General features: G+C 43.0%; 1 protein-coding gene across 1 annotated transcript; it reads left to right on the top strand.

Annotated features, from left to right (window-relative positions):
• The first annotated feature begins 2,866 nt into the window (after window positions 1-2,866).
• Window positions 2,867-11,924, top strand: LOC147021114 (uncharacterized). The gene is made up of 3 exons (XM_085890418.1): window positions 2,867-2,935; window positions 4,485-4,642; window positions 10,196-11,924. The coding sequence occupies exons 1-3, from the start codon at window positions 2,867-2,869 to the stop codon at window positions 11,907-11,909; spliced, it is 1,941 nt and encodes a 646-aa protein (XP_085746544.1). The 3' UTR covers window positions 11,910-11,924.
• The last annotated feature ends 747 nt before the right edge of the window (window positions 11,925-12,671 follow it).

The raw sequence follows: 12,671 nt of genomic DNA on the forward strand, positions 1-12,671 counted from the left end.
CTCGAGGTGCTGAATGAGGAGTCGGAGCCGTTGGGATTACGGGTTTCTTGGGTCAAAACTAAGATCCAGGCTTTCGGTGACATCTTGGATGCTGCTGTCCTGTCTGTGTCTGTTTGTGGTGAGGATGTTGAGGTCGTGGAGAGATTCACTTACCTTGGCAGTGATATTCATGTCTCTGCTGGCTGCGAGTCAGAGGTCAATAGACGTCTGGGACGGGCCTGGGGAGTCATGGATTCACTGGATCATGGGGTGTGGCGCTGCCGGTACCTGTGCGGGAGGACGAAAGTCCGAGTCTTCAGGTCCTTGGTACTTCCAGTCTTGCTCTATGGGTGCGAGACTTGGACTCTGACCAAGGATCTGAGACGGAGACTTAATTCCTTTGGTACCAGGTCTCTTCGGAGAATCCTTGGCTATCGCTGGTCGGATTTTGTGTCCAACGAGCGGTTGCTGAGAGAGACTCGGATGAGATTTGTTGCCTGCATAGTCCGTGAGCGTCAGTTGCGGCTGTATGGACATGTGGCTCGTTTTCCTGACGCTGATCCTGCTCACCAGATTCTCTCAGCGAGGGAGTCTCATGAGTGGAGGAGGCCAGTGGGTCGACCATGTGCCTCATGGTTGCAACAGGTTGACCATCATCTCAAGGAGATGGGGATGGGCCTGGCATCTGCCTGGGGGATGGCCAGACGGAGGCCCCTGGAGTACCGGCGGAAAGTGGACGCAGCGACGTGCTGTTCTGGCACATGCTCCCATACCTGACCTGACCTGATGGGAATCTATTGAAGGTGAGGCCTACTTATTTGTTTATACGTCCATTTTTCCACGGATATTCACACAAAGATTGAATGTTCACACCAATACCAGAGAGATATAAACGAAGAGCAAGGTGAACCATTATTCACTGTCCAAACTCCTTTATCACAAGGTTTATCATTAATTACATCATCACACTGAATTACACAATTTGGTGTCTCTCTCTCTCTCTCTCTGTCTCTGTGTGTTTTTTGACCGCGATACATTCGGTTGTTATATATTTATCCAATCTCAATCAAACTTGACTGGAGGACTGAGGGTCAAACGATGGAGCTTGTGGCGATTTTATTTGATCCCCTCCACCTTGGGGGCGAGGTCCGTTTTAAGGTGTATATCCGTGGGAAAATAGCTAATTGTGACGTTTTTCCAATGCCGTTTCTCACAACAATCTGAATAACAAAAGGATAATATTAATGTTATTACAAAGACATGTTAATACGAATAATACCTCCTCCCGAAGGGGTTCTTCCTTGGACAAATGTCGTGTTGACGTGTATAAATAGCTTATCGTGGCGTTTCGTGAAAAACACAGAGCAGAAATATAAATAAATATTTATATAAACACAAACACGGATTGATTACCTTTTTCAACAGTCGGTGCTGCTGTTTAACAGGGAAATGAGAGAAATTTGGAGGAATCCCGACATCCTTTAGGCATTCCATGCTGATCGTCTCCACCACAGAATCACGGACTGGAACCGAGATCTACTGTGATCTATATTCTACACCAGGACTCGTCATAGGATCCTCACTGCCACTTCTCAAGGGAGTGGGTGCACGAGTAAATGAAATAAACACACATCTGTTGCGCAGCGTCAATAATCAGTGTCCCAACTTATCAAAATTAACGTTTTAAAATCCTGTTCTCAATGATGTAAAATATTTGAAAGACAAAAGATCCGTGTTATTCATCAACGTTGGGTCACGTGGTTTTCACTGGAAGAGATTAATTTGAACAATTGTATGTAAAAAAAATCTAAATATTACATGAGATTTCAATAGAAATGATGAAAAACGGGCGTGGCCACAGTCTATTGTGACATCACAGTGGTTGTTCATGGTTACAATAACAATTCCAACAACAGGAAAATCTTAAGACAGAGGTGTGTCGTTAAATCGTCAGTTCGTGGACAGCCGTACACCAGACATGTCGTGGTTTGTCATCGCGGTGTTCGTGTTCACCGTCCTCGGAAGTGGAGCGTCCCGTCCACCGCAGCAGGTAAGTAGGGATTGTCAGAAATGATGATGTAGTGTACTCGGCGAAGGTAGACAACACAATTGGGAAATCAGGGAAATTTAGTTTCTTTGTGGCGCAGGGGCTGGACGAAGGGGGTCTTCACTTGGTATCCCACCCCCCCCCCCGGGCCCATTGTGGCTCTCGGCGGCCCTGAGTACTCCACCACCGAACTCCACGAAACTCACGAATCCTCGATTTCCCAAGCAACCAACAACAGATGGATAGGGGTGAAAACTTCACCTTCGTCCACTTTCGGTGGAGGATGTGTTGAGAAAACGGGATTATGGGATGGGAATCCATTCAAGGCTATCTATTTATTACGTACACACGTTCACACACACACACACACACACAAAAATAAATGTTCACAGGAATAATAAAGAGACGAAGATGAATCAGGACGTGCACCATTACTCACTGAGTGAACTCCTTGATAACAAGATTTAACATTAAAAACATCAATGGAGTAAACACGTCCGTTGTACAATGTCAGTATTATCAATATCCCAACTTATCAAACTGAACGTTTTTAAATCCTTTTCTCATTGGTGTAAAAATGATTGAAACACAAAACACGAGATGTTAATCAACCTTGGGTCACGTGGTTTTCACCGGAAGAGCTTAATCAGAACAAAAAATACGTAAATAATTATATCGAGGTGAAAATATGAACAGAAACGAGAGAAAGGGACGTGACCACACTGTGACGTCACAGTGGTTGTTCGTGGTTACAATGAGAATTCCAACAACAGGGAGATCTCAACACATAACAGAGCTGTATCGTTAAATCGTCAGTCCGTGGATTAGTGAACACCAGACATGTCGTGGTTTCTCATCGCGGTGTTCGTGATCACCGTCCTCGGAAGTGGAGCGTCCCGACCACAGCAGGTAAGTAGGGATTGTGAGAAATAACGTACTGAACTCGGGGAAGGTACACAGCACGGGGGGAGTTGTTTTTATTATAGTTTGGGATATCAGGCCCAGCCTGGTCTTCGAATTTTCGATGGTGGGAGTGTGGGGGGAGAGGTTGGGGGAGAGGTAGGGGGTGTGGGTGAGGAGGTGTGGGGTGTGGGTGAGGAGGTGTGGGGTGTGGGGGAGGAGGTGTGGAGCTTCAACAAGTTGGACCTCTGAGATAGAGCTTGATGACACCGAACCATCATGCCTGCTGTGGGATTGGATCATACACCCAAAACACCCAAAACACCCAAAACACCCAACACACCCAACACACCCCCTGAATAGGAGACGTTTAGTACTCAAACCCGGTGTTTTTAAAATGTGTGTATAAAATCAATGTTAAATGATGACAGAGGGTCATCATACAGTTTCTCATTCAGGAAACCTTAAATGACCAGAAACCATAAAGAAACATTCCATATTCCCAACTTCAAGGTTCATCTAAAACATCTACATCTGGAGAGTGGAATATTAAATAATGATCCCAGAATGTTTCCCCTCCATGTCCTTGGAATGTCCTCTCTCATCATAACCCAGTTCAATGGTTTATTGAACACCTGAACCCCATATTCACCAAGGTAGGTCCATCTTACAATGGTATCTCATCAGGTCCCACTGCTTCACCATTTTTCATTCCTCTTAAGTCGGCTGTCTTGTCTTACGACACTTTTTTTTATGGAAATCAAAGATTCCAGGAGTAGCCTTGAACAAGGAGTAGGTCAGTGAGTGTTGGTGCACAGTTGAAATCCCATATTTACTCTTCCTTGTTTGTCCTTTAAATTGTTGTGATCCATCTTTACCGTGACGATGTGATGAGGAACAGAAAGAGAGTTTATCTTTGGTTGGAAACTGCAGGTGAACTTTCCGCACCAAGTAAACTTGGAATTTGTCCCTTCAAGGTAAAATCTCCTTCATGTTCGTGTCGATGGAGGAATCTTCACGGTATACCTTGAGTGTATCTGGTACCACACATTGCACTCCGTGTGCAGTGGAAATTGATCCCCAGGAAGATCCATCTCAGGGCTGGTGGAGTTTCACAGTTTACACATTCACCTCTGAGCCTGGGTTCAAATCTCGATCCCTCCATAAACTACCACCCTGGTGTTTCACGTGTAATGTGTGTTACAACCATTGGAGGAACATTAAACATGAAGGATTCATCCACCAACACTCATTTATATTGGATGGTAAAGATTCCACGGTGTTTTTTGAAAATGGTCGGCGAGCTATCGCCAGCATTCTGAACAAATTACAAATTACTTCCCAAACCCTCTTACAAACCTGTCCTTAACAAGCGTGGTACAAAAGGTAAACTCTCGAACATTCCATGAACCATTGTGTTTGTTCTCTAAAATTATCAAGAACATGCTATTTTGTCACGAACTTTTTGATTATGTAAATTAATTGTAAAAACATTGTTTAGTTTAATTATAAATGAAATAAACATGTTTCCTACCCCTGGCCTTGTCTATTTCCACAGCTTTTCCAGAACGATGCTGTTGAGGATGGAGGGATGTCCCTGGGTCGTGATGTCGTGTTCGTCGTGATTGCCTCCCTTTTGTTTGTCGGTGTGATTATGTTTAATCCATCTCGGTGGTTCAACAAGACGAGGTTCAGGAGAAAGCGCTGCATTCACTGGTAAAGAACACAAATGACTTTTCATCAATATTTATACCTTCATCCAAGGGGACACGATAGCTCAGGCTGTGGATGTCGTATGAAGTCCATTTTGGTGGGAACACCCACACTTGTTACGCCAAAGAGTTTACAAAACCCACAATTTTAATTTTGTGTAAGTTGGTGATGGTGACCATCTTGGATTTCAAAATGGCTGCCATGAAGAAGTCCACTGATCCTGTATAAAATCAAAGTTAAATTTGGTGTAAATACCAACATTTGTACTGGTCGAGGTTCAAAAAACAAATGTAGATTTACTTGCAGTAAAGACTTGTAATTACCTTGAACTTCAAAATGGCTGTCATAGTGAGATCTTGTGGAACAATACTCATTTTAAAGGGAGGGGACACCTTTGGTGAGCTATCACTTTGGTGAGCTGTCACTTTGGTGAGCTGTTTTCAATTATACTTGTGTATTAAATAACCTGTGTATCAAAAAAAAAACCTGTGAAAGTTTCAGCTCAGTCTGTCTTGTAATTCATGAAAACACAGTTGAAGGCAAACAAAATATTAAACTAGAACTACGTTGTCGATGGCACACCATCCCTTATTCCCTCGCGCACTGCTTTGTCCCATAAACGCTCGGTGAAATTTTATCTTGCAAAATGGATTGACTATTCTTTTCTATTTGATGTGCTTTATGACCAAAGTCTTACTATGTTTACTCAATCAGAAGTCATTACAAGCATGTCAACGTTTCATGAAACATTAATTTAACACTGTCCAGCAATATAGAACTGTTTTTTTTTTAATTCGAAAATCAGTTTTAAACTGATTCTCCATTTTCTTGAAGTCAGAACCACCTGAAACCAAATTATTTTCAGGGATATGTGATATTGTTGCGGATCCAGGATCCGCATCCGTCCAACATGATGGCATCCAACATGCAGTGGTCCCAAGACAGTTATTTCAGTAATATACGTCAGATAGTCCCTTCTTGTCTAATGGGTCAAACGGGACAGTGCGTTGTGTGAATCTCATGGTTCGGTCCGATTAAATCTCTGAACTCATTCTTATTCTGTTACGCTATTCCTGAGGCTAATCCAAGCAAGGTGTCCTCACGGAAGCCAGCCATGGAAAAACAACACACCAAATGATAACAACTTACTTTTCAACCATGTGGCTCACTCTTTTCAACCCATTTCTGCATCTAGTAATGATATCTTTGTCCTCTTTTCAATCCAAATCTCCATTAAATAACACTGGTCAACAACAACTTTGTTGTCTGCATTTTTTAAGCTGATTTAGGACGAATCTGATTCGCTGAATCCAAAACTCACATTAGTTTTGTTCAATCAGGTCAAGTTTTTGAGATATGGCCACATGTCGTTTTTTACATTTTTGTTCACATGTACGCATGTGTGGAGCATTTTAGAAGAAGTTGGTGGGGGTAAAATGTCATGTCAAATAATTGTTTTGATTGGCAATAATTATTTTAATGACAAGAAGTATTCAGGTGCGATAGTTCTGGGTGATTATGTCGAAAAGGGACCAGTTTGAAGTCATAAAACCTCAAAATCTTCCAAAAATTGGTGAGGCAAAGCATAAAGTTCGTGGATCAAAACTAAAGTTAATGGGGCAGATTTTGTAATAATGTGATACAAAAAAGTTGTATTTCTTGAAATAACGAACTCTGAAGAATGTACAATACCTACATGCACCAATTTATGACATGCGCTTCTGCTCAAGCTTGGAGTGCCACAGTACGAACCCAAAGATTGGAGACTGTTCATTGACAGCAGCAAGCGATCACTGAAATGTGTTCTGCTACACAACGGCAACCAGTTTGCCTCTGTACCCATCGCTCACTCGACTACACTGAAGGAGAAGTATGAAGCGGTGAAGTACGTACTGGAGAAAATTGGTTATGATCAGCAGAAGTGGTTTATTTGTGTTGACCTGAAGATGGTGAACTTTTTGTTGGGACAACAGTCTGGCTTCACCAAGTACCCATGTTTTCTGTGCATGTGGGATAGTAGGGACCGTGCTCAGCATTACACGAAGAAGGACTGGCCTGTGCGGGAGGAATTGGTGCCATGCAAAGAAAGGAACGTCATCAACGACCCTCTGGTGGACAGAGACAGAATACTCTTCCCACCGCTGCACATCAAGCTCGGCTTAATCAAGCAGTTCACCAAGGCTCTGGACAAAGATGGTGACTGCTTCACTTACTTGTGCCAGGCTTTTCCAGGATTGACCATGGAGAAGTTGAAAGCTGGCATCTTTGATGGTTCTCAGATCCGTCAGCTCATCAGAGATCCAGAGTTCAAAAACTCAATGAACGAAGTGGAACTGGAAGCGTGGAAGACATTTGTTTTGGTAGTGAAGAACTTTCTTGGCAACAATAAGGCCAGAAACTACGCAGAACTTGTCAACAACATGCTGACTGCTTTCAGAAACCTGGGCTGCAACATGAGCATCAAGATGCACTACCTATTTTCACATATGAACCGGTTTCCTGAGAACCTGGGTTCAATGAGTGACGAGCAGGGGGAGAGATTCCATCAGGACATGAAGGAGATGGAGACCAGGTATCAGGGTCGCTGGGACGCAGTCATGATGGCTGACTACTGTTGGAATCTGAAAAGAGACCTCCCTGCCGCTGAACATTCCAGGAGTTCGAAGAAACGGAAGTTCAAGCCCTGAAGTTTGAACAGTGGTGACGCAACATGCAATTTACTTGTACTTACCTTTATCAATGCCCACCATTCAGATGACAGTAATCGATGTTTCTATCATGTAATCAATAAATGTTGTTGGCAAAACATTTTTTTTTCTTAAAAACATGTTTAGGATGATATGTGTTGACAAAAATCAGCTGATAATGCCACAAAAATGTAATTGATTTTGTCACAAGATCTGATTTTTTCAAATCAACTTAGCACAAAAACCTGACCTGATGGAGAGAAACGGATGCCATTTCCTGATTCAGCAGTGCCAGAATACCCTAATTCACTTGTAGAAATCTAGACAACATTCAGAAAGTAAAAAATTGTTGACCAGTGTAATTATTTCTATCCTCTTTTCAATCCAAATCTCCATTAAATAATTATATCTTTGTGATCTTTTCAATCCAAATCTCCATCTAATAATTGTATCTGTCCTCTTTTCAATCCAAGTCTGCATCTAATAATTATATCCAACCTTTTCCTTCATTTCATGACACAGATCAGGGCCGGCACTGCACACAACACTGCATTTTATTAATGACCGCATGCTCAATGGCGGCGGTCACACGCGCATCCCCGGGATAATTTATAGTCGCACACATAGCAGGGGACAAATGGCACACCTTGTTCGGGTCTGTGAATGTGTTTACCATAGCATCTTACCATCAGTCTTCGCTGACCACCGCGACCCCAGGTGTCTCGCACGGATGGCGAACATCCACTCGCCTCTCCACCCGGCGAGGCTGCAGCCAGGCAGAGGCGCGCTGTACTCCTTGGGCCGCATGACTTACAGACAGGCAGCACATTGACCGGCGCTGACCACGGGTCGCCGTGGACGGCCCGGGAGTTTGGTGCAGGCCATCACGGCCGGACCGTGTGCTGTCCACGGCCCAACCAGAGCACCTGATTCAGGTGACGACACGTCGTTTCGGATCGTCACCCTCGCCCGCACTACAACGTCGAGAAAAGTATGGTTCGTGGGGCTGTCGGTCATCGTCTTTCCTGCTCAGCGTTCCTCATCTGCTGATTCCAATTTCATCACCAACTCACCTGCTGAATCCGTCTTCTTCCCCGCCTCGTCCCTGACTCCACTCACCCACATGATCCTGTTTGCCTTTCTCCACCCACTGCTCCGGACTCTGCCTTCCTCCACCCACTGGCTTCTGACTCCACCAAAAGCTCTTCTTTCATGCCTGACGGTCGTGCCCTATTCTCTGGATCGATGTTGAGCTGCTCAAAGTGCTACGAAGCAAGAGACGACGTGCTAGCTGTCAGGGAGGAATCACCAAGCGGAGCATCCCCCCAAAACATACTGGTGGTGCAATCGGTCAATCGTGCAAGATATTGAGAGACCGTTAGCCCCATCTCCTCTCCTCTTTCTTCTCATTAACCCTTCTTCATCTGGATGTGTGTGTGTGTTTGTGTGTGTGTGTGTGCGTGTGTGTGTGTGTGTGTGTGTGTGTGTGTGTGTGTGTGTGTGTGTGTGTGTGTGTGTGTGTGTGCGTGTGTCATGTGCCTGTCCTCGCTTAAGTTCAGAGTGCACAAGAATTATATCGGGATAATTGCTATGTGTCTGCTTTTGTAAGTTTCTTGTATTATTGGCACACCACACTTTTCTTCCTGTCCCTCCTTCCACACAACAATAAAAACTACTAATCGTGCCACATATTTTTCCTCGCCTGCCTGTTCATAAATTATAAGTGGAAATGTTCCCAGCTCGTTTTTGTCTTTTCTTTCATTGATCCAGCATGGTCCGTATCCGAACCTCGCCTGGACTTTATTCCTAACGATCCGTTCCTTTTAGCCGGTATGTCATTGGCAGTGTCGCTCGGCTGCATCTGATCCGGTAAGGTGATCTGGTTCGGACAAGACGTACCTAGGGCGAGTCCCCCTGTAATTAGATCACGTGGTTATTTTTCTTGGTAACCGGAAAACTATACAGAGGACCCTCGGTCATGTAGTTGAGTTATTGGCGTTCACGGTCCGTTAGTGACCCACCACATCACGGACTTATCCGTGTGTGATGGCCTGCAAGTCGGGTGAGTCTGGTGGGAAACTGAGATAGCTTCACCCCCTGGTGGTCTCACCAAACCCCCGTCCCACAACAATATTATCATCAATCTTTCTATTCACTGTGTGACAGTGAGATCTTTCTTTTCTTTGAGCTCTTTCTTTTTTAATTCGATCGATGGTGAATATTCTAAAAAGTCCATATCCCATTATTTTAATCTGTGATGTATGAGTGAAGCAATTTAATTGTTGAAAACAGTTCATGATATGAACCATGTCCAACCCACGTGACACAAGTTTAAACCTCTGATTGGAATTTTTTTTGTTCACACAAAGTAACAATGATGTCTTTAGGAAGATTTTAAAAGGTTTATTATTGAACACTTGTTGTGAATAAAAAGTAAAACTCACTTATTAAGTGTTGATTTCCAAGGAATAAGTTGGTTGTTCTTCTGAGATGGCGGATATTTTTTAATCCAAGATGGCCGCCAAATGACGTCATGAAAACATGTTTCCAATGGAATTCCAGTGAAGTGAGAGATAATTTACAAAAAGTTACATGATTTCCTTCTTCATCAAAAACAAACACTAAATTTCACAACATCCTCCACCGTTACATTAAATTATTTAAATAATCAAGTGTGATTCATCGTTCCACACCGATCATTTGGACCTTGTTTAAGTTATATCTGCATACTCGATATTCCGTATCCTGTAGCATTGTAACACTCGTGGAACATGTTTGTTTATGTTTTACAAAACCATGTATTCAACACTTTACAGGTGATGGAATACTTCATTTTACCTTGAACTGAGAATGTTTGTTTCTCTTGCAGTGTGAAATGTGGATGTAAAATCAAAAGGAGACAACTGAAAGATGAGCCACCATTGGTAAATGATGTTCAGGAAAACAAACTCCTTGAAATGCAGAAACTGGAGGGAACTGAGGTTCCTGATGTGAAGGAAAAAATGGAGTTCACAGTGAAACAGAACTTCGGAAATGAAGAACAAGAGGAAGAACATTATCAAGAGGAGCAAAATAAAGTTTTACAAGCACAGAAAGAACAACTTCAGGAAAAAGAAAAGATGTTGCTCCAAAAAAAAGGAGATCTCATCCAAAGAGAGAAGTTTGTTCAGGACAGAGAACGTGAGTTCATGGAAATGGAAGCGCAAAGGAAATTGAACAAAGAATTGTGGTTAAAGGAGGAAGATGAACGGAGGAAACGAGAGGAGGAACAGCAGAAAGAGAAGAAGGAAGAAGAGCAGAAGAAAATAAATGAACAGGAGAGGAAGAAACAAGAAGAGTTAAAGATAAGGGAGCAGGAAGAATCCAGACGATCAAATTGGGAAAAGGATTTTGAGGATGAGGAATTTGAAGTTTGGATCTGGGAAAAGCGTAAAAACACAGAACGAAAGAAGAAAATGGTTGAAGTAGAAAAGAGAATGTTAGAAGTTAAAAAGTGGAAGCAAGATGTTCAGCAAAGAGAGAAAGAATTGCCGATATATCAGGAACAGGAGCTGGAGCGACAGGGGAAGTTAGATGCCTTCATGAACGGGAAAGATGAAGAGCTAAATAAACAGCAGCTCCATATCCACCAAAAGGGAGAGAAGCTTCATAATCGACAATGTAATCTGAATAAATCGGAGGGAGAGTCTCGTCTGAGAGAGAAAAAGGAACAAGAACACAGAGAGCAATGTGAAGTTGCCTGGAAAACAAGAGAGTTGATTCTCATGGAAAGAGAAGAACAGATAAGAGAGAAGAAACGTCATGTGGAGTTGAGGGAGCAACAGGTCTTGGAGAGAGAAACCAAATTGCAAAAAGCAGGAAAACTTGCTGAGGAAGGGGTTGATGAAGAAGTGCTTCTCATAACTGATGATGGGCGACAGAAGCAACAACTGAAACAGCAGGATGTTGATTTGCTCCCACCTGAACCAAAGCCTCAAAGTGATGAAGGGCGGCAGCAGCGACAACAGTACAGTGTTGTTCTTCAACGCCAACCGAAGCCTCTCTGTGAAGGCAGGAAACAACAAGTGAAACAGCATGATGTTGATCAGCTGCCGGCCGAACGTAAGCCTCACCATTCGTCTCAGTCCAAGCTTGTCAATGATGAACCAGCGGAGATAGAAAGGCGTAAAAATAACCTCATGTTCCGTGGAGTGAAGGAGGGAAAAGGGGAACATGACAAGGAGGTTGTGACAAAATTAATTAAAGCCATGAACCTGAACATAGAGCCCGTACGCACTTTCCGCGTTGGACGGTACATTGAGAACAGATTCAGACCTATGAAAGTTGTGTTCAGTTGTGAGTCGGATCGGAATCTTGTTCTTACCAATAACAAGAAGGTTCGCAATTTAACTGATCCCTCTCTCTGGACAAAAAACATTTTTATCACTCCGGATTACACTCAGCTCCAAAGAGAAAAACAAGAGATGCTGCTGAGTGATCTTGAAAAAAAGAGGGAAAGTGACCCAAACGGGAGATATACCATCAAAGGAGATAAAGTAGTCCTCCTGAAGAATCCCAAGGGCAAGCCTCATCTCCAGAGATAACGACCTTCCCTCCTCATCTCCCCCCTCCTCTAACAGACTCCTCCGTGACACACATTTAAGGGGGAAAAACACATTAAAGGGGGAAAAAACACAAAAAAAAGCTTAAAGGGAAAAAAAAAAACACAAAAAAAACAAAAAAAAAACATTTAAGGAGAATATTCCGTTGAAACAAATTCACTTTGACGCAGGGTCTCTTTCAAACACGAGAATGTACCTGAGATCATATTGGAGCAATCACTGAAACATCTTTTGATCGGACAGTCATGGACAGGGAGTTCAATCCTGATTGACATCTTGTGAATTTCATAGTGAAGGAAGGAAAGATGAGGAAAACCATGGTGGGATCTTGTTGATGGTGAAAATCAATCTATCACCATCTTACATTGTTCATTGGCTGGCTCGCGAACGGAAGCCTCACCCTGATGATGGCAGCAACAGCAGAAGCCATATTGTATGCAGGATCTTCAACAGGTAAGCACTCTTCAATACTTTGTGCCAGGTGGGTTGAACACACAATGGGTGCAAACACAGCCAACCACAAGATCAAAACATCAAGAAAAATTTGTTTTGAGACTTCGTCTTTTACAGACATTGATGTAAATACTTCCTTTCATGAAGAAGTGTCCTTAATTGTGGAGATAATTGTAATTATTTTTGTGGGAAGGTAACTTCTTGGGGTGATCATCCCCATGCAGAATAAACAACAACAACTTTAACTCCCTTCGATTGGATGAGATCACCTGATTCACCTTGTCATCTGTT

The sequence above is a fragment of the Eptatretus burgeri genome, chromosome 8, assembly GCF_056783735.1.
Source record: "Eptatretus burgeri isolate ZD-2024b chromosome 8, Ebu_testis_v1, whole genome shotgun sequence".
In the NCBI taxonomy this organism is placed as follows: domain Eukaryota; kingdom Metazoa; phylum Chordata; class Myxini; order Myxiniformes; family Myxinidae; genus Eptatretus; species Eptatretus burgeri.

Bases quoted from the DNA above. Each gene is read 5' to 3' on its own strand.
- LOC147021114 (XM_085890418.1), top strand. From the start codon at position 2,867: ATGTCGTGGTTTCTCATCGCGGTGTTCGTGATCACCGTCCTCGGAAGT. The intron at 2,936-4,484 runs GTAAGTAGGGAT...CTATTTCCACAG, and splicing joins GAGCGTCCCGACCACAGCAG to CTTTTCCAGAACGATGCTGT. The intron at 4,643-10,195 runs GTAAAGAACACA...TTTCTCTTGCAG, and splicing joins AGAAAGCGCTGCATTCACTG to TGTGAAATGTGGATGTAAAA.